Here is a 27,892-nt window from a genome sequence, read left to right on the forward strand (position 1 = left end):
ATGTCTTTGTCAATCCGGTAGTCCTCAAATTGGAGCAATTGCCAATTAGCACCACTAAAATACTCTGTTTGCTCGCAAAAAAATACTATAAACTGTACCGCTGAGTTGTCAGTGGAGGTCGTAAAGTCCAACCTTTCTTTCCCTGGACGAATGGTAAGGTCCAAACTGGACCTAAACAGCCCAAGGCCACCACAAAAATCGGCAGGAGTTGCGTAGATTAATGGGCCGGTGCAAACTGTGCAAGATGCTCCGCGAACACTGGCGGCACTCCTCGTTATCGTCGTTTATATTTAATAATTATTATATAATTATAAACTAATTAAATTTAAAAATTCATCTAAACTATATAATTATTTTGTATGTTTAATATTGTATATATATTTATCATAATATTTAATGTGACCAAAATTTTTTTAAAAAAATTGACAACAAGGGCGATTCATTTTCCGTGCGAGAAAGTAGAGTACCGGCGCTACCTGCCGAGTCGTGACTCGAACCACCCGATGGGGACGATGATTGATGTGGTGGGTTGGTGAGTGGGGTCCATTCCCCGCGGGCCGCGGCAGGTACCAATTGCGGGCTTCGCTGCTTCTCCCCGGAAAGCAGAGGAAGGCGACCACCACCGCCGGTCCCCGTGTCCGGACTCCGGAGGAAGCAACCCCGCGAGGGGCCCAGCACTCTGCCAGCTCGGCACTCGGAGTCAGCCGCGCGCGTCCCTTTCCCACCAACCCCCTCTCGCCATACTACTACTCGACAGCCACGGCCGCCACCGTGTCCGCGTGCGCCGGCCACCACGGCGAACGGCCACCAAACGCACGGGATCCGGCCATCACCGAGTCCCGGCCCGGCCACCGGTAACCCACCACCACCAGGCCACCAACCAAACCCACCGACCGCGTCCGCCCCGCTGACGCGCCGGGCCCGGACCCCGTCGCGCCGCGCGCTCGCCCGCCCGCCTACCTGGCAGGCAGCCAAGTCACATGCCTCGCCTTGCCGGCTCGCCGCCCGGGCATTATATAAGCCGCCCCGGCACGGCACGGCAGGCAAGGTCGGTCAATCTAGCAACACCCAAGGACAAGGAGTAGCCGACGCGCCAGCTAGTGCCCAGTGCCGCACCCAGATCTCCGGGAGGGACTTGTTCAGCTACTGCAGCACTGCCCGCAATGGCCACCACGGCGACCGAGGCGGCCAAGGCCGCGCCGGCGGAGCAGGCCAACGGCAACGCCAACGGCGAGCAGAAGACGCGCCACTCCGAGGTCGGACACAAGAGCCTGCTCAAGAGCGACGACCTCTACCAGGTACGGTAAACAAGACCACACACACACACACGCTGCCTGCCCATTTCGAGCCGTGCCTCCCATCCCATTTCCGGGCCTCGAGCTCTAGATCTTGGCGGCCTGAATCTGACCTGTGAATGATGCGCAGTACATCCTGGACACGAGCGTGTACCCGCGGGAGCCGGAGAGCATGAAGGAGCTCCGCGAGATCACCGCCAAGCACCCATGGTATGTGTCCATCTCGGGGCCGTCGGTCCCTGTCGTGGATTTTTAGTGGACCTGCCGGACCGATCTGATCTGATCTGATCTGGAAACCATGGCGGCGTGCAGGAACCTGATGACGACCTCCGCCGACGAGGGGCAGTTCCTCAACATGCTCATCAAGCTCATCGGCGCCAAGAAGACCATGGAGATCGGCGTCTACACCGGCTACTCCCTCCTCGCCACCGCGCTCGCTCTCCCGGAGGACGGCACGGTCGGTTCCTCCCTCCCTCCCTCTCTTTCCCAGATCTGCCGCCCACCTCCGGTCCGAGGATTTTTTACCCTTTCTCCTCTGTTGCTCGTCCCGCCGCAGATCTTGGCCATGGACATCAACCGCGAGAACTACGAGCTGGGCCTGCCCTGCATCGAGAAGGCCGGCGTCGCCCACAAGATCGACTTCCGCGAGGGCCCCGCGCTCCCCGTCCTCGACGACCTCATCGCCGACGTACGGAACAAAACATATGCTATTATTCCAGCGATTGAAATGTCGTCGAGTCCTGACGAAGGTTCCATCTCGAATCCGCAGGAGAAGAACCACGGGTCGTTCGACTTCGTCTTCGTGGACGCCGACAAGGACAACTACCTCAACTACCACGACCGGCTGCTCAAGCTGGTGAAGCTGGGGGGCCTCATCGGCTACGACAACACGCTGTGGAACGGCTCTGTCGTGCTCCCCGACGACGCCCCCATGCGCAAGTACATCCGCTTCTACCGCGACTTCGTGCTCGTCCTCAACAAGGCGCTCGCCGCCGACGAGCGCGTCGAGATCTGCCAGCTCCCCGTCGGCGACGGCGTCACCCTCTGCCGCCGCGTCAAGTGAAAAAAAACATGCCTGGCCACCGACGGCGCCGCCGCCGCCGCATCCCCCATCCCAATCATATCGTAGACGACGCGCAGCATTAATTATTCACCGGCTTTTTTTTTTGGCTCTTTCTTGGCCCTGTAATCTTTTCTTGTCCTTCTGCTTCTTCTTGGGAATTGTCGCCATCTCCATACGTAAATCTAAATCTCGAGATGGATAATACTAGTATCAATCAATTTTACTACTATATACTGCTCCTACCGTGGATGATTTCGTCCTCCTTGTGTGCCTGTCATAAATCTGATTTTGGGTGAATTTGTGAAAACCCAAGCTTCCAAATTGGGTGATTTCGCATTCATCTAAGACCTTGTTTAGTTCTAAAAATTTTTGCAAAATAGGAATAGTAGCACTTTCGTTTGTATTTGACAAATATTGTCCAATCATGAACTAACTAGGCTCAAAAGATTCGTCTCGTCAATTTCGACCAAACTGTGTAATTAGTTTTTATTTTCGTCTATATTTAATACTCCATGTATACGTCTAAAGATTTGATGTGACTGAGAATCTGAAAAAATTTGCAAAATTTTTTGGAAACTAAACAAGGCCTAAATATACTCCTAGATTCTACAGCTCTTTGACCCGACTCTGGTTTGGTACATTTCGGATCATGCATGCTCTGAAGTTTTACCCCATCAGTCGATGGATGCTTCCATCTTTTGACAGAGATGGCAAACCTGAAACCCAGTTCGTCTCATGTTCACCGACAGCGACACCTCCGTGCAGATATTTGCTACTGCTAGCATAGCATCTGTAGGAGCACCTTGCCGAACGCCACGATTGTGAACAGACAGAACCTTCTGTGTCAGAGCTAGCTAGCTCAAGTTGGGAGTGCCTATGCATGTGGCCAGTGGCCTGTGCCCATGTGCTGATGTGGATAGAACGAACAAGAGGAAAAAGAAAATTCAACCATAACGCAGTGCAGTATTTAGAAAGAAAAAAACATCTCTTTTTCCCTTCTCAATGCCCAACCATCCAATGCCCTAAATTGCAACGGAATCCTAGAGAAGTCCTACTACTCTCATAGACAGACAGACCATAGTTTTGGCAAGGATAAACTTTCAGAAACAACACGCCAGTTTGTTTGTGAGTCAGTTAGTGAGTCAGTCATGCCAGGGATAGTAGTTGCTGTAGCACATAATGGAGACGGTGCTCCAAATGGATACCCACGGTTCTTCTCTAGTATAACTAAATGAACTGAATGATACATTAGAGAAAAACCGCGGGTATCCATTTAGAGGGCCACCCCCATCCTTAAGCACAATAACACTAGCAGCTTCATCATCACACACCGCCGGTAGTGGCGTGCAAGGAAATCAAAGGCATCTTCAGAGAGTGGGTTCCAGGACAGTTAGGAGGAGGGAGGCCAAACCGGTTGCCGGAGTTGGGTCGGCGTCCCTGTCTGTCTCACGAGGGTGGGTGAACGGTTGGTGAGACGCTAACATCTTGATTTCTTGAACCTCATCTTGGTGGAAAGTAGGTCTCCAAGTAAGACTTTTAGGCGATCTATTTGCGATGATTTTCAGTTTTGTAAGTAATAGAAAAGATCCTAAGTACCATGAAGCCTTAGTAAACGATAGATGCAGTTTAACTTTTTGTTAGGTCACCATCAAAATTGATGGCGGTGTTTAAGTCCGTGAATGAAAGTTCACCAAACCAGCAGTCTAGAATCTGAGATATGTTTGCAGTTGCAGTGTAACTGAACCTTAACAAGTATATGATGCTGATATATATGAGTGTCACAACACAGACACACAACTCACACGCACTTCCTATAGTTCCTAGCACTTCCAGTGGTGCAGTGACGGTACAATTTTTTTAGATGAAAAGTATCGGTACAATTTATTTACATGTATACATGTACAAAAGATAGAATCAAGACAATGTATCCTTTTTTTCTTTACAACAACAATAAGACAACAGGAACACACACACACACGTATATGTTGATCCATAATTTGATGAATCCCTTCTGACAATTCTTTTTCCATGAAAAACACAGTGGCAACAAATGTGGGTTTATGGCTTGATACTGTAACTGACTGACACATATGATCCTTATCATCCATGGATAATGCATGCATGGATCATCCGATCAAGAGACCTGCACGCCGACGCCGGCGTTGAGGATGCGGTGGATGGACCTGATCTGGAGGGCGGGGCTGATGGAGAGGAGGCCCACGAAGCTCTCCGGCGGCACCCGCATCCCGCCGACGTTGATGCACTCCAGCCGCCGGCACTTGTTCACCAGCGCCACCAGCCCGGCCTCCGTCACGTGGCGGCAGCTCCACAGGATGATGCTCTGTGTGCACATGCATGCATGGAAACAAAAAAGCAAGAACGCAGGCAGGTCAACGACTCCACCCAGATCTGAAATTTGTAGCATTATGTGCATGTATTTGACCAAGCTGATGATTGTGCTGGCGGCAACGAAATAATTGTAGCAGGCTATACATATATGGCCTGATCGAGAGAGAAAAATTAAAGAAAAAGGGCAACGAATTGTAGTACGACGTAGTTTCGACGAAGCCTGGTTTTCTACAGCATATGCCATGCTGGGCAGGAACAGATAATGAGAAAAGAGGGTAAAACCTGAGTCCATCTGCGTTGAGTCCATGGTTTTGACTCTTGACCAACCCAAAGTCAGTAGTTTCGACGATGGGTTCAGGATGTGTGTCCATGCACAAGCTTCTAATGCCAGAGCTGTGGTTACTTTGAATTTGTGAAATTGTTTCTTTACAACTGTTCCCCGGATGTTTCATGTTTGTACTATACATTCAAATTTGTTTTTGAGGGAATACTATACATTCAATTGTGTCGAGAATATGTGACTGGTCCTCATGAGCTTGTTTGTGATTATCTGCCGAATCTGCTAACCAGTTCTGCGATTCGAGGGAATGCCAGGCGTGGCCTAACCTTCCGTCCGTCCGCTCCGCTGGTGTCTTCCCACAAGGAATCCCACGGGCGACGGCTGCAACCTGACGAGGCGACGAGGCAGGAAACTGCCACTCTTGGACGCACCAAAACGTAGATTGACAGCAGTTGGCACAGGCTGAGCAAGGTACATCTCGTGGGCCTGCCTCATGGGCCACTAATCGACTGTGGCCTGTGGGTCCGGGTCTTTGGTTATTGGGCCTATTCCTCTTTTTTTATCATTATATTATTGGGCCTATTCCCCCTGGATGGCCAGGTATAACAAACAGGAGAGGTTTCTAAAAAAGGTATATCAAAGAGGAAAAACAGGATCATACCGAAACGAACAGGAAAAAAAGGGGAACGGAGTGAATATGGGTGTTTTTCTTGTCTAATAGAAAAGCAGGATCATACAAAAACGGACAGGACAATGCCACTCCTGGACAGTTCCATTTCTAGGACCTAGAAATACGAAAATGGATCAGACAAAAGTAATAAAAAAAATGAAACTGGTTTTTATCCCGTCCATTTTCGCCCATCTGTGCCAAGTTATTTTGACCAAACTAGCAACTGAATTTTGATTTAGTAGATCTTTTGTTCTTCTTTTTTTTCTTTTGATAAGGGATCTTTTGTATTTCACCTAACTAGCGATTGGACTTTGAGACACTGAATCTTCTATTCTCCGAAACAAGGATTAGGAATCATCAGCATAACTGCCAACATAACTCCAATCAACACCCTATCGGACTGCCTGATAGCTAACTGAACCCCACAACCACAAAGATTAGAAAAACCCTCTATTTTAGCAGCCTACACTCAGAGCAAGTTTAGTAATACAGCCTACTTGCTGGGTGTAAGGTTCTTTACAGCCTTCTCCCAGCCCACTCATACAATAGTTAGTTATTTATTATTAATATATGGTCCACTTATCTCTCTCACAAAGTTTATTGGTTTTTGTGTCCAAGCTGGCTGTAAGCTTACGGCCTGCTTCTTCTCTCTCCTCTCTTCTCTCCTCCACATCAGCATTTAGCCAGCTTACAGCCCACCATAATACTTGTTCTTATCTGTAGCAGCCACACAGGCAGGGATGGTCGGCAAGGCACGCGCAAGACAGAACCCTGAGAGGGGAGGGTGGGTGGGTGGGGGGGGAGGGGGAGAGAGACTCGATATCACTGCACGACAAGTATATCTGCCCAGCTGATGATGGCCCCCCGGACCTAAGTTAATGACTCGCTGTTCTATGACAGGTCCATCAGACCAAGTCTCCATCGACTTGTTCCACGGTTTTCTTTCATCATCATTAACCGATTTGTTTCAAAGTAGCATAGGAATGTCATGGCGACAGACCTATCTGCTACGATCAACTTATTTTTCTTAACACGAGTTAAAATTGTGTTTTATGGCATCGAAGAAGTCAGCTCAAATTAACACTCCAACTGAAAGCTAACGAAACGCAGAACAGAGCCTAGCGAACCGCCGAACCTTACTTAAGGTTCTAAATGGCCCGAGTTTTAGGCACAGAATGGTCCAAGCCTCTATTCATGCATCTCCTGTGTATCTACGAATCTATCTTCGTCAAAGACATGTAACTAACGGTACATGGATGGTATATTCCTGTATCTCTTTAATGATAACAGATCAGACCTAACGACTCTGACACTGAAGCTCAGTTTTTGCTAAAGCTGTGGTGTTCTGAGTTCTGAAAACAATTAGAAAAAAAAAACTCTCAATTGCTACCTAGAATCATTTATCACACATGATAAGTCATAACCAATCTACCCCTGCTCACGGACCACGGACATAAGATAAATGCAGCAATGTTCTGTGATATAGGCCAATAAACCAGGTTGTACATTTTTTCCACGTTTTCCTCTTCTTCATTAACTAGTGAAATTCAAAGTACCATGAGAATGTCTAATTGAAATATCTTCAACCAACAGGTTTGAACTATTCCCAAACCCATTTTTCATGTGGTGCTTTTATCAGTTTTAATGTTTGCATAAACATGAGATCTTGCCATGAACTGAAGCACTTGAGATTCAGAAAAAAGAGGCACACCTTCAGATTTGTGCAGCTGTTTGCAACCGCATACAGGGATTCATCTGTGATGAATGTCCCACCAATGTTCAGGTGCTGCAAAGAATAAGCCCTTGAAACCTGCAGGGAGGTTTGACAAAACCACAATTGTTAATTTGTTATGATGGCAATTAGCACAAGTAGTAGTTTGGATAGAATTGCGAAGCAACTTTTGTCTTGCAGATGAGATGTGGTTCATAAATGATATGTGGATAATTCTAACATGTCATTGATCAGAAAGTCTAATGCACAGGTACACGGCAAAGAAAAAAGTTAAAGAAAACGTGAAGGTAAGTTATAATGGCAATTAGCGCCTCAAAGGACACGATTAGTGGTGTGAATCAAATTGTCAACAAACGTTCTTCTCACGGATAAAGAGCATGAGTCATGAAAAGCATGATACGTCTAATCTAAAAATACTGGCATGCACGGATCATAATGAATATTTTATATTTCTGATGAAAGCAACAACCTAATAGTCTAACCCACACGGGTACGTGATCAGTGAAAAAAAATAGAGGAAAGTGACGAGTGATTTTTTTTTTTGAATAAAACTATGCGTAGATGACGAGAAGCAAAGCAAGACAAGTTGTGCAATTGTAAAGTGACAACTTTTTCTTCAGCACAAGTCAACATCCAATCAAGTACTATAGCAATCTCTCCACAGATTCAATATCCAAAAAAATTATTTACTTACACTTGGAAAAAATCAGGATATATAATTAAAATAGCCTAAACATTTCCGTTCAAATTTTATCTAAAAAGAAAAGAGATACAGAGAAGCGGGTGGAGCAAAGCTATTGACTTCATCACTTTATAATAAAAATCTGGAAAAAAAAATAGTGAAAAGGCGGCATCTACAAGCTAACCGGAACCTTCCCGTGCTCACCAGATGAACGACGCCCTTGTCGGTGATGCCGGCCAATCCCCAGAGCGATATGGAGGTCAGATTGCCGACGCAATCCGCGGAGGAAATCTTGATCAAGCCTTCGTCGGTAATATGGCAGCCCCAGCAGCTTCGTGAACTCCAAGAACGGGGAGACGACAGCGTTAGGAAGAAAGGATTAAAATTTTCAGCAAAGGAGCCTCCTTCCGATCGGCGGGCCGTCGGGGAGATAGAGAGATGGGGGGCTGGGGGTCCGGTGAACTCACATGTCGAGGTCGCGGAGGTTGACGGCGGCGCGGATGAGGCGCGCGGCGGTGTCGTTGCCGGTGCGCTGGCCCGCGAAGCTCAGCCGCCGCCGCGACGCCAGTGCCCGCTCCACGGCACAGCGCCACCTCCGGCTCGCTCCCCCAGCCCTGACGACGACGGCACAGCAGCAAAACAACAGAGCAAAGGGAATCAGAACAGCGAAAATAGCAAGATGAGGAGGTGGGCAGAGGCCGGAGGGCGGCGGCCGTCGTGCGTACGTACATGGACAGGTCGCGGAAGGAAGACAGGAGGGAGAGGATGTGCGCGAGGAGGTCGACGGGGAGCCGCTCGATGTCCGCCTCCGCCGCGGCGGCGCCATCGCCGTCGCCGTCGCCGTCGTGCTGGCGCTGCTTCTCCGGGTCCATCTCTCTGTCTCCTCCCTAGCTCGCCGGCCGCGCGGGGGAGCGGAGAAAGGCGCGGCGCGGACGGCTTCTTGTAGGCGTCAGCCGTGAGGTCGCCACCGTCACGTGACACCGATGCGTGCAGCGCGACGCGACGCGAACGAGACACGAGTGGACGCGGGCGCGGCGTGGAATTCGGCTGCGCGCGGGGGACAAGTGAGGCGATCATGTGGACATCGTCGCGCCATCCCGCGACAAATTAAAATGCTTCGGCTCGACCCGTCGGGATGCTACGTCCAACTGTTACGAAAAGCGCCCCTGGGACCTGCGTCAAATCTGCATCTGCTGCTGGGAGTTCGGTTTCCTATAGGCCGCCGCTGTCGTCTTGGGCACCTCGCAGCTGCCTTGAGAAAACTTTTATAGCACAGATTACACACCACTAAAATAGTAGTGTCTAATCTGAAATAAACATAAGAGCAATAGAAGATACAAAGAGAGAGCGATTGACGTCAACACCCCAGACCTTCCGATGTGCCTACGATAAAAGAACACAATAGGTTCCTACGCCGAAGACCAACCATAGTGGCAAAGCATCCATCCAGTAAAAGCATCCGTCTACGAGCCAAGCAGCAACAGCGGCACGAACCGAGTAACCACGGCGGCAAAGCATCCGCCAACGAACCAGGCCAACACACTCTTGTAGCAAAGCATCTACCACGTAGGGAACCAAACGGCCAAACAACCGATAGCGGCAAAGCATCCGCCTACGAGCCAAGCAGCAACGGCGGCACGAACCGAGTAACCACAGCGGCAAAGCATCTGCCAACGAACCGGGCCAACACACTCTCTGTAGCAAAGCATCTACCACATAGGGGACCAAACGGCCAAACAACCAACAGCGGCAAAGCATCCGCCAATAAACCAGGCCAACACACTCTCGGTAGCAAAGTATCTACCGCAGAGGGAGCGAGGCTGCTAGTGGCAAGGAGAGGAAATTGATCCCTCATCTGCGGTTAACTAATTCTTTAGATTCAGTTTGTTTAGGTTTAGTTTTAATAGATCATAGGCAAAATCATCGCTAATGTTCGGTCTGGAATTTGTTACCTATGATGACTTCGACAATGACTATAACAAGACCATAAGTGATGGAGTCAATTTTGTCGACTTAGGTTAGTTTGCGGTAACCGTATGTGAAGGTAAAGGTGCTCGTGGATATTCTCAATAGAGATATTAGCTTGAGTTGTCGACCTCATCGCTGATGACTGTGGAGAAAAAACAATTGTCCAATTTTTGATAAGGGTTAGAGGTGTTTAACATAATTGTAGCTTGTGTTGTCCTCAATGATTCAACAATCAATATTATTTCATCAGTTCAAATGTGTTTTGATCTGATTTTGAAACGTTAGATCTTGCAATATGTTTATAGTTTTAGGATTTATAGGCAGATTCGATATGCAAATTGTATTCTGGAATTGTTGTTTGACGATGCTATATTCATTTGCAGCATCAATTGTATCGCTCCAACCCTTAGTAAAATATTGTTTCTTTTTTATCCTACAAGGTTTTTCTATATGTAATTTTTGGGATACGGTGTTTTAATATAATTTTTTTCTTTGGAAAAGGTCTATTTTAGGAGAAGTGAGGCGAAGTCTGGTTTGCCTTTGCACCATCTTAACTAATTGCTCATCATAGTTAAGACATCGATAGGGACTGGTGGAATTTAAGAACACGTTGTCTCTAGGTGGCTACGATATTATCCGCATTTTGTATGATTATATAGAGCTAGAGGGTTACATTCATGTATGTGTGCTCATCATATGAAGGTATATACATAGTGAAAGACCCGTTTGGATTTTCATAATTGAGTCATAATTAGTAGACTAATGTTTTCAAGATGGTGTTAAACTAGGCATGGAGCCATAGTGGAGATGGTGATTACCATAAGGTGCAAGTACTTAACATATGGAATTGATGTAGATGAAAAGGAGAAGGATGGAGCAAGGTTTTGCTTTTCCCGACCACGTAGAAAAGATAATGGCCGGATTTAGGAGGTGTTTGGGACTACTCTTCGCCGTATTTTTTTTATAAAACGGTTTTATCTTCACGTACTCTGTCCGAGGATAAAGAAAAAAGGTTTCTTGGAGGTGTGAGAGCTCCACAAACTTCAGTTTTTTGTAAAGATGCTTGATGGTAGAGTCTATAGAGTAGAGTTTGTGATGGAGTACTAAATACCTTGTTAGGATAAATAGCCATACTACAATGACAGGAATTCTTTAGATATATGGTCTAAGTGCCACTGGGTGAGGAGTGAGGATTAACAATGCATATTATAGTAAAAAAAATGTTGTGATCACGCAAGTATGTTCGAGCCGATCGCTCGCTTGTCGCTTCAAACTTAGCGGACGAGAGTGCACGTTTGATGTTTTGATCTCAAAAACATGCATGTTATATAATGCCCGTACTAACGTCATAGTTTTTTCTAGGGAACGCTATATAAATCATAGTAATTTTTTAGAGTTTAATTTTGGATAATTGTTTTTGAGTCTATATATATTTTGAATCATCAGTACATATAGACATCTTTATATTTTTCCTAACTTTTTAATCATATAATGGATATCTTCAGGACGTTGTCGTAGCACTTGTTTGCACGACTCGCCAAAATGATACCTAAGAACTCCGTTCTTAGTGATCTTGATAGTTGTGAATGACATATAATATTATTTCAATATTTAATCGTGTATTGATGCAAATATAGTTGGAGACTACATGTGCTTACATTATTGATCGGCGGCAATCTTACTCCATCCCACATCTTCATGAAATTGTATACAAGAAAGCCTCCCAAGTTCCTCTACAAGATCAGTTGTTTATTTGGCGTACAAAACTGAAATATTTGTTACAACTACAACAAAGTTGAACCAAATGACAAGTGATTACCAGTCTTTATAGTTTGATGTAACTTTTGTTACACATGCAGGAAGATATACGGTGGTTCCTCTTTGATTTTAGTAGTCCTATGGCGAGCATGAACATTCTAGCAATAGCTTGGAACGTAGTTATATATGCCATATCTTGACTAAAACCATATAAATAAAATATACAGTTCGTCCCGATAATACGATAGTAGAATCTAAGACACATGAAGAGAATATTTGATTGGTAAGTACAAAAAATTAATTAAACAAAGTATATAGTAAATAAAATTTAACTTACATTGCTATAGTCATTTATGTGATTTGCATGCCAGGCCAACACTCAAGTACTTTTTTCAATTTTTCTTGATATACTTTGCTAACCGGTCCACAACATTGTGGATCTTATCCAAACCTAGTTATTTCGTGTTGAATTTATAGAAATTAGCACTCTTTGATGAATTATACTATTTTTTAATGATTTATATATAACAACTTACAACAAATTTAAGATCCATGAGGTGGTATTTTTGTTTCGTCAGCATCATGCCTTGGTTGTTCGCGAGCATCCGAATACCCATATTAAATGATTCATGATCCAACTCTTTTTTCTCTTGTAAAATATTAATAATATTTCAGATGTAAAATATTTGAAACCATGGAACCATTCAGAATCCATGTTAAATGATTCATGATCCAACTCTTGTAAAATATCTCAAATATATATATATATATATATATATATATATATATATATATATATATATATATATATATATATATATATATATATATATAGACACACACACTAGAGGACTATGCATGTTGAGATCAGAATACTCCTACTCGTTTTAGGTTGCCGTCAGGGACCTAAGCAAGACGATTAGATGGTTTAATTTATGACATGCAGCAGGGGCAACACCTAAGCACTATAATGATTGGCGCATACTTGTACCATTAATTACTGCTTGTATTATTCAAAGGAAGATAAAAAAATACCTACACGGTAGTGAAACGTAACCTACAGTCTACACTAAAGATCAAAAGCCAAAAATAAGCTGCAGAAGCATTGTAATTTTTACCGTTTGTACGCTCTTGTGTATGAATCACAAAATCACCTGATAGTCTCCGATCCAAAGGACCGTCTCCCTACCGTCCGCTGTGTCGTTGTGGAGGGCAGAAGTAGACGGCGGCGCGGGCGTCACGTACGTGCTCTTGGCAGTGTCTTGCTTGTACGTGCTCTACTTGTACATAGATCGCCGCTGCACTGGAAGAGGAAGGGAGGTGTAGATTGTGGCAGCAGACGGGGTGGATTCAAATGAACGGCAGGCGGGGTGGATTCAAATGGATTCAATTTTGAGATGAATCGTGATTGACTTGGAGAGACTGCGGCGTGAGGTGTTGAGAGGTGAGTTTGTTGAGGGGTGAGTTTGTCTGGTCTAACGGCCCAAAAAGTTTTCAATTATAGTGAAGATAAGTCAAGTATAATATAATACTACTGCACATCATTTTCTGCATAGAGGATCTACGACCGCGTGGTGCGAAGCCTAAGCCACGGTACTAGAAATCAGACTCCATTCTCACTCACTGTGGGTGAGTTTCGCACGGTGAAAAGAAGTTCCAGACAGATCAACTGATGGCATAATTTCTTTTGGGTAAAAGTACAGAATATAGACGGCATTTTGTACTCCAAGTATGCCTAATTTAATGCAATTCTCCTTGTACAACTAGCCGATAAATTGCACTAAAGCAGCTTAACATGCTACTTTTGCGGCAACAAAAACAGCCCTAGTTGCCTCAGAAACGCTCTGACCGTGCCCCCACATGAATCAGGCTCTAAAGGGGCACACGCTACCTATCAGCAGCTCATGTTACATCAGATCAGTCGCCCGCCAGCTAATTCTACAGATGGCAGGACCAGCTGCCATGGAGAATTCAAGCAAATAAAACATTCGAGTTACAGTGACAAGTTTAAATAAATTGGGTCCTATGAATGACAGGTTCTTGGTTGAATGGCTGCCAAATTTGTGGCCCAGCAATGAAAGAATCAGAATCAGATTCAGCCTCTTGTGTTTTGGGCGAGCTTCTTTGCACGCCCATTGGACGGTTGCCCATCATCCTTTGCTCCCGAAGCCTCAGGCTTCCGGGCCCAAGCAGGAGCTCTGTCGGGCTCATAGCGGTAATCATAGAATAACTCTTCGCCAGCGAGGATTCTTTCTTTGGCGAATATGCCCACTCTATGATCACCAGCTACCATGATAACCTTGGCATAGCAATTCGGGTCAGGGGCATGGTTGGCAAATTTCAGCTTGTCACCCATTCTGTATGCATCAAGAACATACTGCATTCAAACAGTACAGGTCAGCATGTGGCAGACAGTGGACAAAGCAGAGCAGTTGAAAAATTCAGTTAACATAAAGGCACAATACAGTGCTGGTCCCATCAGGTGGTCAGCCAAGTATAATAACTGAATGCTTGCAGAGGATAATCTTGCACACCTACCTCATTGTTCAGGTTGAAAAGGAATGATGAGTTCTCACGATCATATATCTTTCCACGCTTATCAGCTTCTTTGTGTGAGATTAGTTCCCCAGTGTACTCACCAAGATATTCATGTTTGGTAACACTATTCTGAAAGTTTAAGAAAAGACAGATAAGACATCATAAAGAGAAGTACGAACGGAAAAGAACAGATGAATAATTTTACCTTGAGGAATGCTCCCCAGCCAGAGACATCTGATCTTCCAAGTAAGACCTAAGAATATCATGAGTCATGACTAAGTAAAGACCTTTGATGAATTTTTTTTTCAAAAAGAGCACATTAAAATGTAAGAATATGTTACTGGGACATGTTGCCTCAGTGCACCACAAGATATGTTGCCTCAGTGCACCACAAAAAGAGCACATTCTAAAATCCATCTCATTCATTCATAAACTCAGATGGATTTTAGACCTTTGCACTCAAATCACTTGCATATCACAATAACAAGTACCAGATACAGTTTAATGAAAGCTAGACTTGAGAATCTCCTGTAAAAGAATTTGTAGTTCTTTTTTCTTGAAAAATGGATATAGATAAATCAATTATCATCTTCACGGGATTATAAGCAACATGCCAATAGCATGGGTATATTATCAATTACCCTTTGCTGTTGTTTAAGAAGCAGTTTCATGTTCCGGCATTCATAATTATCTCCTCTCTGGTTTGGAACTCCTAATGTACCATCACCACACCTGTAAGTTGGAAAATATAAGTGAACTGTAGTTCAGTGTACTGATGATTTATTCTAGAAAAGAATTATGGATTTAAATCAGCTCTAATGACTAATGAGGAACCATTTGAACAAACTTTTTTATAACTAGTTATTGATAATGATAAATTTGTTCAATCTTTCTTTGCCTTCTACTCAACTGCATATCATGAAAAAATTGAAAAAATCTTCAATTTTTTGGTTGACACATATAGAAAACTTAAATTAGGAAAATTCCTGAAGTCGTAAAGCCTAGTTCAAATTAAATGAGACAATTGCCTATACATGTCAGCAGAACGCTGATACTAAAGCCTACATTTTGTAAATCATCTTGTATAAATTGGATATAACCCAACAGAATTACATACAGCCTAGTATTGTGTAATATGTAACCCCAGAGTTCATAGCTGTTAAATGGGAAACTAGGCATGTTTCAGCCCAGTTAAAAACTGCAAAGACACAAATTAACATTTAGTTCAGTATTTAACTACAGTTTTCATGGCTTCATGCAACTAGTCTCAACCTCTGGTGGTGAAATATAAGGAACATATATATTTTTTTAAAAAAAAAAAAGAGGTGTGGTAAACGACCAGGGTGTGATTGGAGAACACATAATTTGGAGGTGTCACTGTAAATGATGGCCATGACTCAGATTTTAAAATACATACCCAACCCAGCAGTTTCTGCAAACATCCGGATCACATTCCCTGTCAGCAGCAAAACATGGACATTGGCGGCTGCGACACTGGCTCTTTGCACAGTGACATCCTCGAAAACGGTTCTTGCAAATTTTTGGACACCTGAATGCATAAGGGAAGGGATAAGCTTTCACAAAAAGAACGTAATGAATCACAAAATTACAACAGCAGGATGGTAGTGAAATGTTGCCACATACTAATTTCCTTCCCAATCAAGAACAAAAAATGCTTAAACTAAGAAACAGTCAGCAAAATGGATTGTTTGGATAACACCTGTGTGTCTGCCCTGCCAACAGGGGTAGCCAAACAAATAGCACAGGATTACGCAGGCCAAAGATTATGTGAACTAACTGTGTGAACCAGCGTGAGTGTTGGCAAGCCAAAGATTGGCATCAATCTAAACAGGCACACTTCGGCATGGTCTAACATCACCACAATATCTTTGAATACAAATGTTTCTAGATGGTATGGTTCAAGCAACAATCCAAACATTGCCACAATATATTTGAATACAAATGTTTCTTAGATTAAAAGGGCCACGACAAGACAGCAACTCAAAGAGCAGCATCAGAAAAGAATTGATTTTCATTTACCACAGCGTTGCAACAGCATAGAAAACCAAAGTGAATCTCTAACTGTCTATACTATAATTTTTCCCCTGACCAACACCTTTAATAATAACCAGAAGGGCAACCATTCCTGATTAGAGTCTGCCTGCAACAAGACTAACATAGAAAAATTTGTATTCTAAACAAAGGGCAAGTATCTGGCAGAACGGATAAAACATTTCTGATATCAGCAAAACGTAGGTAAAATTATGATAGATAATGCTGCATAGGGTTGTCAATTAGTGACCCTTAGGTCTCCACCGCCCCTCTTTAGAGCAGAAAAAAAATGTATTAGTTATTCAAAATGAGATACAAAATGTATAAAGAATAAGCTGTACATAAAAAAATATGCATACTAATAAACTGATGCAAAGGAAAACAGGCATCTCACCAACAGTATTTCTCACAGCATGTCCCATTTGTAAGACATGGACACTGCATTCCACATGCAGATTGACAACCAAATTTATGCATGCTAATAAGCTGATGCAAAGGAAAACACAACTCACCCGCAGTATTTCTCACAGCATGTCCCATTTGTAAGACATGGACACTGCTTTCCACATGCAGATTGACAACCACATGGATTATATTGTCGACAAGGCTGATCCTTCCTTTCAGTAATCCTCTTCCTTATGAAATGGTAACCTGCAGATTTCCAGGTGTACTTCAAACGACGGACTTTACCTCGCCTTCTAAAATACCTTGACCTTGTGCGCAACTCAGTACCCTGGGACATCGACATGGACAACACCAAATTAAGTTACCGGCTTGACTATAAGTATCAACAAATAAGGGTCACAGTGAATCCAACCTTAATATATCCTTTAACAAGAGAATCAACACCACTAAGAGCTCCAGATGCACTGCTGTTTTCAATATAATTCATATACTGAAAAACATCTCTGCACGTCTTCATTCCACCAAGAAGGTTCCGAGCAATTAAACAACTGTGTGAAAGGCAAACCATGGGTTCAGTGTAACTATTGAGATTAGCTAAACCAAGATTAAATTGCTTTTTTACAATTACAGTAGAAAGATCTCCAATATGTTTATGTGATCTCACAAGGTAAACAGAAGATGAATTTCAAGAAATTTGGAGACTAAGGGAAACAAAATTCCTAAGTTCAATGCACAAGGAACACCATTCAGATCACTATGAGCTATCTGGAGTTTGATATTAGGAGAAAGACCCAACCTGTTCCTTCCAAAAATCTCTAATCCTTTCACCAGAAGTCCCTGCTCAATTGCATTCCAGGATCTCAAGTAACCCTCCTGCTTGCATATATTCTCATCGACAAATTCTTCTTTCCTTGAACTATCATAACCATCAGTTGCTGAATGACGGTTATTTGCTTCCTCTGTTGAATCATTATAAACTTCAGCAGAAACCGAGTTATTCCCAATTTGAGGTGTACTCTTCCTTTTGGAACTTCTTGTGCTTGGAGAATTCTGTTGTGAGGATACAATTAATTCCTTATTTCCATTTCGTGTATCAGATCTAAGCTTCATGTCCCTTGCCAAAGAGGATCCACTAACAGAATTAGAATCAGATGATGCCATTTCCCTTTGTCCTTTCTTCACACTCATAAGAATTCTCTTGGCGATTCGTCTATTGGTAATCTTTCTGATTCCACCTTTCGGCCCAATTTTAACTTTTGAGGGACTAGGGGAGTGTTGTGGAGATTTATTGCTTATTGGATGTACTTCTGAGTCACTGCTTTCTGAGATAACCCTTGCAGTTGAAGAGCTTTCACTTTGTTGAGATTTAGCCTTCCTTCCACTGGAGCCGTTCTTTTTCTTATTTGGGCCTGGCTGGTTCATCACATTGTCTGATGAGCGAGCGGGCTCCTCAACATCAATAAGCATGTGATCAACTCCAGCTACAGAATCTGGTTCAGAGGCCTGCAAAAATGTTGTTAACAAAACAAGTACCAAAGCAAAATCATGAGCTTATGCTTCAAAGTTCAGAACTTCAGAAGGCTAAATTGTCACACCACAAAAACAGCTATTTGATGTCATTCACAACAAAATACGAACCAGTTTATAGCAATGAATACCACAGGGTACACCATCATCAACACCACTCCAAGCTGTCTGTTTTTCTGTCTGTACAAAGAAGACCCAAATCAAGTAAATACACAGTTTTAGAAATAACTCTTTCAACTTGTGAAAACTTACAGGAAATACTAAATCTTGAGAACAGCCGTGTAGCTTGCAATCAAACACCTATCAGCATCACCAATGAGCAGAAATGTCTGTCAGCACACTGGTCCTAGAAATGAATATCTGAAAGTTAAGAGTCAGACGTACTAGACATCGTCGACAAAACAGATTGTCAAAGGAATCCAATGCTGCATCCAAATCTTTGTCACGGTACAAATCTTCCACTTTGGCATTATGCTCAGTTCCTTTCTTGCAAGAATCCTTAGTTTTCTCACCATGCAGGATTTCATACCTGGCCTGTAAAAAAGGATGTCATTTTATACGTCAGATCTCGTAGATGAAATGGAAAAAGGGCACCTTTCTCATACACGCCTTTAATGAGTCATATGGAAACAAAAGAGAAACTAGCCTTTATGTCATCAGTAGCCCGCTCCATGTATCGAGCTAGTGTTTGCAGTACAGCATCAGACATGCCACATTCTTGAATTGTCATCCTAACAAAGTACAAAAGAGCAGGCTATTAGATGATATAACTGATCAAGTGGAAACAAGCAGACACAACAGTTCATAATCGATGATCTATCCTACAAGTGAAGACATAAATTTAATATTTAATTAATATATTTTATACAATAGAACAAAGTCTGCAGCCAAAATATAGCCTAACATCAGAATCAATATATCAACCATAAACACCATGCACAAACTACAACAGAAAATATTTAAGAAAATAACATAATCCTTGATATGATTATGACACGTAATTCTAGAGCCTTTTAGAGCCCATAATCTTGAAGCTAGAAGTATATGTTGCAGTTAGCGACATTAGTTCACCCTACACTTCATGTTTGCCTCCTTTAATAGTTTTTTCTTCTTCTCCTTGGGTATTTCAGTTTATTTATTTCCTGCGCCCTGAGAAGTAACCAGAACGATAGAAAAGAAACAAAAACAAGTATTAACCTTTTTAAAAACTTTTGTGTAAAAAAATGAAATGTATAATCGCTTTCACTGCTACGTAGAGGCCCTAGTCATGAGCAAATCCTGGGTCCGCCACTGGCTACAAATGTGTAATTGAGTTCAAACTCCACATGATAGCTTGGAGGCATCATACTTTTGAACAAGCACATAATGTTTTCTGATGATTTACAACTTATCATATTTCAATGATATAGCAGCAGTGTATGTAACCTATTCCAACTCAAAAAGAAATATGTAACTTTTCCATTAAAGAAAGTTGAGTGCAACTGTATTCCTTCAACAAATTGTATTTGTAAAAATCATCACATCCATCAATCACAAATTAGTGCATAACTCAAACACCATCCACGCCAATGCAAAAGAAAAATAACACAGGCTTCCATACCGAATAATGCGATCTTCAGAATGTTTAAATTCCTTTTTTTCCTCCTCATCCTCAATGGCTTCATCTTCACTGTCACTGCAAATTAGAGCTTCACCACAACTGGTATCGTAGTAAATCCTCCGTCGACCAAGTACAGATTGGTCTTCTGTCATCCTCTGGTTCCTGAATGAAACCCCAGGAAACCCTTACATCTCAAGAGACCTTAATCTTGTGAAATACCACAAAACGAACTGATGCCTCTTGCATACATGTTTGCATTTATTTTTCAGCCAAGGGACAACTATTTTAGCACTTAGTATACTACCGTCTACCATCAAATATTGTAGCACACTATTTCATAAATATCCCAATATCATACTACTGTTAAATATTACATTTTCATAATCTGGCAACAATACAACACAACAAGATCAGTTTAAAATACTGTAACATACTAATCCCTTTGTCCTCAAAAGTAGGTCCTTTTAGTTTTGTCCCAAATCAAACTTCTCTAACTTTAACCAAGTTCATAGAAAAATACATTATCATCTACAGTACCAAATAAATGCACTAGACAAGTTTTTCTCTAACTTCAACCAAGCTTTTCCAGTTCATAGAAACTATTTGATGTTGGTGCATTTTACTATAAACTTGGTTAAAACTGACAAGTTTTAGAAATGAACCATATGAAACATTAGTGCAAAATATGCTTCCACCACATTTCTTGTAATAAAATACAATTAGCAAAGGGACAGGTTTGGCAATTAAAAAAAATGGTACCAAAGGGTCACTAGGAAAATCGAAATAAAGATTGAACACCAAATCTTGCATGTGCTAAATGTGTTCTAACATGTATATGACACATTCTATTGTCAGTACCTAGATAGTGTATGCAGGGTTTGGGATGCCAAGAAAAGCCTATGATTATAAACTGACCTGTCCAAAAATATCCATGTTGTATAAGGTGGGAGCTTTGGCACTTCTGGTAATTTAATTGGTCTAATAGCATTCTTGGGACCAAGATTTCCACCAAAAATAACATTTGATGAGGAGAAAGGATTTTCATCTTGAAAATTGCCACCATCTTTGTCAACCGGAGTAATATCATAACTATGCAGGGTGCATAGCGCATCATCTTGCCTTTTTGTGAGCAAATTTGATGCCAAATCAGTACCCTTTGATGTATTAATTTGCCTATTTTTTGATAAATTGTAAGTCCTCTGTGTATAGCTGCTGAGATTAATCTTATTCTCCCCTATCCTATTCTGGCAAGGGATGAAAAGAAGAAAATTAGCAGCATAAATATGGGGTACAAATATTCTGAAAAAGGACAGAATATGTAAGTTCAAGGCACCTTAATGTAAGTCAAACGATCTGCTGTAATCCTCTTTTTTAACGAGTCAATAACAGATAAAACATAGGGGGAGGCAGCATTTTCTTCTCCAGCTTGCACAGCCGTAATAGTGGTGTCCTAAGAAAAGCAGAAGCAGTAAAATAAATCACAGCAGGCATAGTACAAACCCACATGCCAGCTAATATGATTAAATGGCAAACAGCTCTGGATCAAAATCAATATCACTATCAGAACCCAACAAATGGTTCTCTATGTATACAGCTCCAACATTCTTAATAAAAATAAATCAGAACAGAAAAATGGATACTCAATTCTAACATAATTCTTAACCGTTTTGCACAAGAAAGACACGAATTAGACTAGGGAAAAAAACAAATGCACTGCATAGAAAACAAATATTTTAAGGGAACACATACATAAAATCCCTGAGTTATATCATATTGATTTGATTCATTCACCAGATGAACAAAACTTAGAGAATGACATTTAAAATATACTCCTTGAGTCCAAGAATTTTCTGATTCCAGACCAAAGGTTTACATATAACAGTTAAATATAACTAACTTCATTCTTGTATAAGGTCAGCTGTATCCGCATTCACATCATCTTATGTGAGCACACTGTTTACATGAAATGTTGTGCAAAAATTACTTAGTTCCGCATTCTGCTATGAGTAAGATACTACCATAGAGAACTGAATACCGTTTAAGAACATGACAACAACTTTTATTGTAGTGTTCCTTATTGTGCTGACTGTGTTATCACCACACGGTATATGATGGTTGCACCCCCAGAATTCCCTTCTATGTGAAAAATGGAACAAGTCCATAAAATATAGGCCAGCTCTTCGGAGTTCAGAACCAAAACAATCCGAAGCAGGGATGTAGCTTGCCAAGCTACATTCCCTGGATTCAATATACAAGTCACTGGAAAAAAACGATACAGCCTCACAGAAAAAAAAATGCGGAATCCAGCTCCAAGCTGAAAGTACAGTAGTTATTCTGATTCCATCAACCTTTTTATGGAATGCAGTCTACTGTTGACCAGTCCACTATCCGGTCTCTGAAAACAACCTGAAACGAAACCAAGTCGTCTCCAGAAAAGAAAAGAAAAAAACACCGCGGCAACCCCACCTACCGCCGCCACAAAGACAGAAACCTCGCTAAAGGAGAGCACACGCGCAGCAGCACAAACAGAGCAGTCAGCTAAAGCTCGGCATCGAAATCCGGCGCCCGCAACTCGACACCCCCGCAAACGCCGCCAGATCTCTGCTCGAATTACTCCAAACCGACCGATCGCCGCCGCATCGGCCACCAAATCCAATCAGCATTGCCCCCTCGACCCAAGACGCGAACGACACGCCGACCGGCGCACGCGGAACCTCAGCACCGCAGGAGGGGGAGAGACGAACCTGGGCAGCGCTGGTAGATGGGCGCGACCGGCCCGCGGAAGCCGATGCAGATGCGGACGACGCCACTGCCGGCGGCGCCGCCGCCGCTGCTTCCATCGCCCGCGGAAACCCTAGCCTCGCGCGCTCTCCCGCTCTCACACGCGAAGTCGCTTGGATTAAAGAAAAAAATGAACGAGGATTTGGTGGGGGAGAGGAGAGAAGAGGGGAGGGATAGAGGTGAAGCGGGGCTGCGGCCTGCGGGCTGCGGAAGAGAGGAGGCGTTTTTGTTTTGAAAAAATGAGCGGCTCGTGACCTTGTGGCCCTGTGGGGCTGTCTGCGGGCTGGCTGCCTGCCTACCGGATACCTGTCGTCAACCTCGTGGCGCCAGCTGCCGGGGGGGGGGCGATATAACTAGATTTGATCGTATCTAGAGTCACTGAGTAGTGGGGTCGATATCTCGTGGGACCGGATGGCAGTGGGAGCTGGGAGATTCCTCGTGGGAACGTGGTGCTAAAAGGGAACGCGCGTGGCTGCGTCGGATAACAAACGGTGCGCCGCGGCGGGTATGGCGTTGGTCAGCGTGAGCGTGAGCGTTTATTAGGTTCTTATTTTATTTATGGTAGAATGGTAGGAAATTGCTCGTCTTTTATTTTATGGTAGGAAAAAACAGTGTGCTCGTCTTTTTATTTTATGGTCTCGGCATTTGGCATTACTGCATGCTCCGGTTTGTTACTTCGGTTCCACATAAATTCGGTTTCTCAAAAAATAAGTATTGATCAGTTCCTTTCAAAACAAACGATAATAAAGAAATTTCATTTCAGTATTTTTGGTTTAGTTTCGTTGTTTATAAAAAAAAATCAAATTGATGATAACATAGACATATAATAGCAGGTTCAAAAACAAAATTTTGACATGATTTTATATAGAATAATAGTACCAAATACATTTATGTACCTAAAAACAACTAAGTGTATCGTCATATCGCACCGCATCCGATCCACACGTTAAAAAACGAGCGCTATCCCGCATGGCCACGTTAAACGCCCACGTTAAAAACCCTGGCTCACCCCTCACTTGGTCAAACCGCGTGTCCTACGTGATCTTGTCATACACTCCTATCCGACGAAAGTGACGTGTGATTCCGTGAATGGTTTTTAGGCCTTATTTAGATCAAAAAGTTTTATATTTTAATATTGTAGCACTTTCATTTTTATTTGACAAACATTGTCCAATTACAGAGTAACTAGGATTAAAAGATTCATCTCGCGATTTACAGACAAACTATGTAATTAGTTTTTGTTTTCATTTATATTTAATATTTCATGCATGTACCGTAAGATTTGATGTGACGGATAATTTTGAAAAGTTTTTAGTTTTTTGGGTGAACTAAACAAGGCCTCACTAGCTTTTGTATTACCACAAAAAGAAGCATGTAAATCGTGAGTACCTTGGCGCTAATCAATCTGTCTACGACGCTAATTAAGCTAGCCCAACACTAGTCATGGAAACATACCGTGAGTTTGCACTCCGCCATTGCGCATCAGGCCCGCTCCTCAGCAAAAACTATGACTACGTTGTCAAAAATACAAATCCCTAACAAGGAATGGAGGAAGCTGTGTCCACGCATCAACAACCGTGAGACCGGAATATAGTTTCCTTCTATCCACAAGGGGAGAAGCACAGGAAAATGGTTTGGGGCGAACATCCCGGAGCCCCATGGCAGGCGGGTAACTTGTCGATCTGGAGGCCTCGTTTAGTTTCCCACCTATAAAAATTTTTCATTCATCACATCGATTTTTTGACACATGCATAGAGCATTAAATATATACGAAAACAAAAACTAATTACACAGTTTGATTGTAAATCGCAAGACGAATTTTTAAGCCTAATTCGCTACTACAGTATTCACATGTGCTAATGACTGATTAATTAGGTTTAATAAATTCATCTCGCAGTTTCCAGACGAGTTATGTAATTTATTTTTTTATTACTATCCAAATACCTCTTCCAACATCTTATGAAACATGCAAAGTGATACCCAAAAACTTTTCACTCCCCAACTAAACAAAGCCTTAGTTCACCCCAAAAATCAAAAAAAAATCAAAATTTTCCATCACATCAAATCTTATAACATATGCATGGAGCACTAAATATAGACGAAAACAAAAACTAATTGCATAGTTTGTCTGTAATTTACAAGACGAATCTTTTAAGCCTAGTTAGTCTATAGTTGGACAATAATTGTCAAATACAAACGAAAATACTACAGGCCTTGTTTAGTTCGCTTCGAAAACAAAAAACTTTTCAAGATTCCTCTTCACATCGAATCTTGCGTACATGCATGGAGCACTAAATATAGATAAAAACAAAACTAATTGCACTGTTTGTGTGTAAATCATGAGACAAATCTTTTAAACCTAGTTACTCCATGATTGAACAATATTTGTCATATAAAAATAAAAGTGCTACAATATCAAAATCCAAAAACTTTTTGATCTAAGCAAGACCAAAATATTAAAATCTAAAAACTTTTCACGACTAAACAAAATCCTTTGCGACCCGGAGACACAATGCCGGCCGAGGCTAGAGGCCTGGAAGTTCAAGGTACGGACCTACGGTGCCTCTATGCAGTTTCTATTTCCTAGACTAGAATAGGAACATTATTGTACAAATATAAATTATTAGATAGATGTACATAGATGCAATTAAACATGTGCACACCGAATGAAAACCAAATCTGAATAGAGTTGGGGGAAAAAACTTATGTGTGCATTTCAAGAAGTACATTGTCATAGACGGGGCCAATTGATCACACTACGCAACTCATAGACATTTATCTAATACATATAAAAAATCCACAAGACTATAAGACTAGAGTACCACAAATACATAAAATAATAGTCTATAATAATACAATCAATAATATAACAATATTCAAACTCAGCATATTTTACACTGTTTAATAAATTCACTTTCATGGTAGAAAAATTTGTTTCGATATTTTTGGTTTGTTTCTTGGTCTTTTTTTGCCCAAGCCTAGTATAGACCTCGTTGAAGGTAGATAGAGTGGTAGGAAGAGAAGATAAACCTAATGACTCCCTCACTAGGATAAGATCAAGTTCAAAGGTACCAGTACAAAGGGTACCCTCACCTAAACCTGGTAATGATTTGGGTCAAAATCGTTTTTTACGGTTTGGTTTTTCTATTGGACCTATTTAGATGGTGTTTAGATTCATTCGCCATGAGCTAAAGTTTAGCCCTTGTGCTAAAGGTGCTAAAGTTTAGTCCAAGTGGGGTATTTGGATCTATGTGCCAAAAGACATTAAAAGGTGAAAAGGAGAAGAGAGATAAAGAGAGTGTTGCACTTTTAGCCTAGTCTAGGGCCTCTAGTAGAGCAAATGTTTATCCATTTGCTCATCTTTAGCCCACCTATTTGGATCCTCATGGCAAAAAAGGGCTAAAAATGTAGGACTAAAGTGTTGCCATGAGGTCCAAACAAGGCCTGTTTGGAGTAAACGGGTTGAGCAAACTTTTGGGTTGGTCTGGTCTAGGTTAGCCATCATAACGAATTGGCTTCGATCGATCTGGCTCTAAATAGTGCGGTCTCCTAAACCTGATGCCCTACGTGCAATCTTTGACTCTAGTTTTGTTATCCCTGATTCCTCATCCATTACGACGGCACCTGACGACTGGCCACGACCAGACATTGATGGCGTCGGCTATCCTGCTTATTGATTAGGAGTCGATGGTGCTGCGAGCAAAGAAAGGTGTTGGCACATCGCTTATCCCAAGATCTGCATCATCAATGCACAAGTCACGTGGGTTCTTTGAGCCTATGACCAATGCCAACTCGCTTCCACTACTACAAAAAATCTTTTTTGCGAGGTGTTTCAGTTTTTTTTCCCAAGGCAAGCATGATTCTCAACCGCCTCGGTTAATGTCTAGGATTAACTGAGGCGGATATTGTTTATTAACCGAGGCGGTTATAAACAACCGCCTCTCAAAATAGATTTACGGAGGCGGTTACAAAATAAACGTCTCCTAAAATCTATTAACCGGCGGGTCTTATAAGAGGCCCGTCTCCAAAAATACCTTCATTTTCGGAGACGGACTTCTTATAAGGCCCGCCTCGGTTAATATCGTCAAGCCCACTCAAAATCCACCTCGGCCCACCTTGGCCCGACACGACGTCACATATATATGTTGAGAATAAAACCCTAAACCCTCAATCTCTCCCTCATTCAGCCGCACGCGCCCTTCCTCCTCCCCTACTCCCTCTCCCTCATCAGCGCTCTCCCTCTCTCTGGTGGCGACCGGCTCCGCACGCCCCTTCCCTTTCTCCTACACTGCCATGACAAGGATGGAGCCACAGCGGCAACCTCGTCCACCTTCACCACGGCGACAACCTTGTCCGCCTCCACCTCGGCGAGCTCATCCACCTCCACCTAAAGCGAGCGACACCTCCACCTGGGTGGATCTAGTGGAGGGTGATGTAGGTGGCGCGGGCAAGGCGGATCCGGTGGAGGCTGACGGTGGCGGCCGTCCCTTCCCTCCCTCCCTCTCTCACACTTGAAGCAAGAAGGCACGACGGCGAGCTCCTCCACCTCCACATCGGTGGGCAACACCTCCACAGTGGTCGTCGGGAGGGCAGATCCATTGCCAGGAGGGCGGATTCGGGTGCAACGGTGAGAGAAGGAGCGGTGGTGCGCGTGGCCTGCTCCTGGCAGCGGCGGCGGCAGTACCCAAGGCGGTAGATCTAGGCCAAATTAGGGTTGGATACAGGCTTTTTTCTTTTTTTTCTTTTTTTATTTTATTAACCGTGGCGTCGTGGCGGGCATCAAACCACATCGGTAAATCGTTGATTTACCACGACCTTAGATCCGACGCGGTTGTGATGCCCGCCTCGGAAAATCACTTTTGCTTACCTCAGAAAAAATTATGTAGTAGTGCTCCCCTCGAGATGGATGAGATATAATAATTATTGTTTAGATTAATCAATCATCTGGTCTACTGATGGTGTTGGAGAGTGACTAGACCCATTTCAACCCGTGGGTTTTGATTCGTTTGAGGTTGAAGATTCTACTAGGCTAGATTAGTTTGGTTTTCACAAGCAAGGCGGTGGAGTGGATTGGATTGGTCTCTTGTGCTTAATTTGATTGGTCTATAGTAAACTTGGTTTGGTTCTTTGACCATTACCAGCTTTACCCTCACCCATGGGTATTTGTATGAAACTTAGTGTGTATTCGCCAT

The 27,892-nt window shown here is 42.8% G+C and overlaps 3 protein-coding genes across 5 annotated transcripts; 1 reads left to right on the top strand and 2 right to left on the bottom strand.

Annotated features, from left to right (window-relative positions):
- LOC8070884 (caffeoyl-CoA O-methyltransferase 1) lies at positions 769 to 2,618 on the top strand. Of its 2 annotated transcripts, XM_002436505.2 has the most exons (5): positions 769 to 1,298; positions 1,426 to 1,505; positions 1,608 to 1,752; positions 1,852 to 1,983; positions 2,065 to 2,618. In XM_002436505.2, the coding sequence occupies exons 1-5, from the start codon at positions 1,164 to 1,166 to the stop codon at positions 2,356 to 2,358; spliced, it is 786 nt and encodes a 261-aa protein (XP_002436550.1). In that variant the 5' UTR covers positions 769 to 1,163; the 3' UTR covers positions 2,359 to 2,618. The 2 variants fall into 2 exon arrangements, with proteins under 2 accessions (XP_002436550.1, XP_021304506.1); XM_021448831.1 differs by having other exon boundaries at positions 1,608 to 1,983.
- Positions 4,094 to 9,121, bottom strand: LOC8076147 (F-box protein At5g67140). 2 transcript variants are annotated; one of them, XM_021448833.1, is made up of 5 exons: positions 8,801 to 9,121; positions 8,539 to 8,685; positions 8,276 to 8,402; positions 7,369 to 7,467; positions 4,094 to 4,699 (listed from the first exon to the last, which is right to left on the bottom strand). In XM_021448833.1, exons 1-5 carry the CDS (start codon positions 8,941 to 8,943, stop codon positions 4,493 to 4,495), a joined length of 723 nt encoding a protein of 240 aa, XP_021304508.1. In that variant the 5' UTR covers positions 8,944 to 9,121; the 3' UTR covers positions 4,094 to 4,492. The 2 variants fall into 2 exon arrangements, with proteins under 2 accessions (XP_021304508.1, XP_002437897.1); XM_002437852.2 differs by having other exon boundaries at positions 8,276 to 8,411; positions 8,801 to 9,119.
- LOC8070885 (histone-lysine N-methyltransferase EZ1) lies at positions 13,452 to 22,938 on the bottom strand. Its single transcript, XM_002437853.2, has 16 exons — positions 22,664 to 22,938; positions 21,253 to 21,369; positions 20,835 to 21,163; positions 19,920 to 20,081; positions 18,966 to 19,050; positions 18,704 to 18,853; positions 18,572 to 18,619; positions 18,431 to 18,499; positions 17,589 to 18,295; positions 17,205 to 17,340; positions 16,900 to 17,120; positions 15,753 to 15,884; positions 14,977 to 15,067; positions 14,541 to 14,588; positions 14,336 to 14,464; positions 13,452 to 14,174 (listed from the first exon to the last, which is right to left on the bottom strand). Exons 1-16 carry the CDS (start codon positions 22,757 to 22,759, stop codon positions 13,893 to 13,895), a joined length of 2,802 nt encoding a protein of 933 aa, XP_002437898.1. The 5' UTR covers positions 22,760 to 22,938; the 3' UTR covers positions 13,452 to 13,892.

The sequence above is a fragment of the Sorghum bicolor genome, chromosome 10, assembly GCF_000003195.3.
Source record: "Sorghum bicolor cultivar BTx623 chromosome 10, Sorghum_bicolor_NCBIv3, whole genome shotgun sequence".
NCBI classification, from domain to species: Eukaryota; Viridiplantae; Streptophyta; class Magnoliopsida; order Poales; family Poaceae; genus Sorghum; species Sorghum bicolor.

What these genes read in the sequence shown, in the direction of transcription:
- LOC8070884 (XM_021448831.1), top strand. Translation starts at nt 1,164, where the DNA reads ATGGCCACCACGGCGACCGAGGCGGCCAAGGCCGCGCCGGCGGAGCAG. An exon ending in AGAGCGACGACCTCTACCAG is followed by an intron (nt 1,299 to 1,425) that starts GTACGGTAAACA and finishes AATGATGCGCAG; the next exon opens with TACATCCTGGACACGAGCGT. An exon ending in ATCACCGCCAAGCACCCATG is followed by an intron (nt 1,506 to 1,607) that starts GTATGTGTCCAT and finishes GGCGGCGTGCAG; the next exon opens with GAACCTGATGACGACCTCCG.
- LOC8076147 (XM_002437852.2), bottom strand. Translation starts at nt 8,943, where the DNA reads ATGGACCCGGAGAAGCAGCGCCAGCACGACGGCGACGGCGACGGCGAT. An exon ending in ACAAGGGCGTCGTTCATCTG is followed by an intron (nt 7,468 to 8,275) that starts GTGAGCACGGGA and finishes ACCTCCCTGCAG; the next exon opens with GTTTCAAGGGCTTATTCTTT. An exon ending in ACAGCTGCACAAATCTGAAG is followed by an intron (nt 4,700 to 7,368) that starts GTGTGCCTCTTT and finishes ATGTGCACACAG; the next exon opens with AGCATCATCCTGTGGAGCTG.
- LOC8070885 (XM_002437853.2), bottom strand. Translation starts at nt 22,759, where the DNA reads ATGGAAGCAGCGGCGGCGGCGCCGCCGGCAGTGGCGTCGTCCGCATCT. An exon ending in GTATTCATTGCTATAAACTG is followed by an intron (nt 18,296 to 18,430) that starts GTTCGTATTTTG and finishes ACATTTTTGCAG; the next exon opens with GCCTCTGAACCAGATTCTGT. An exon ending in TTGTTAAAGGATATATTAAG is followed by an intron (nt 17,121 to 17,204) that starts GTTGGATTCACT and finishes TCGATGTCCCAG; the next exon opens with GGTACTGAGTTGCGCACAAG.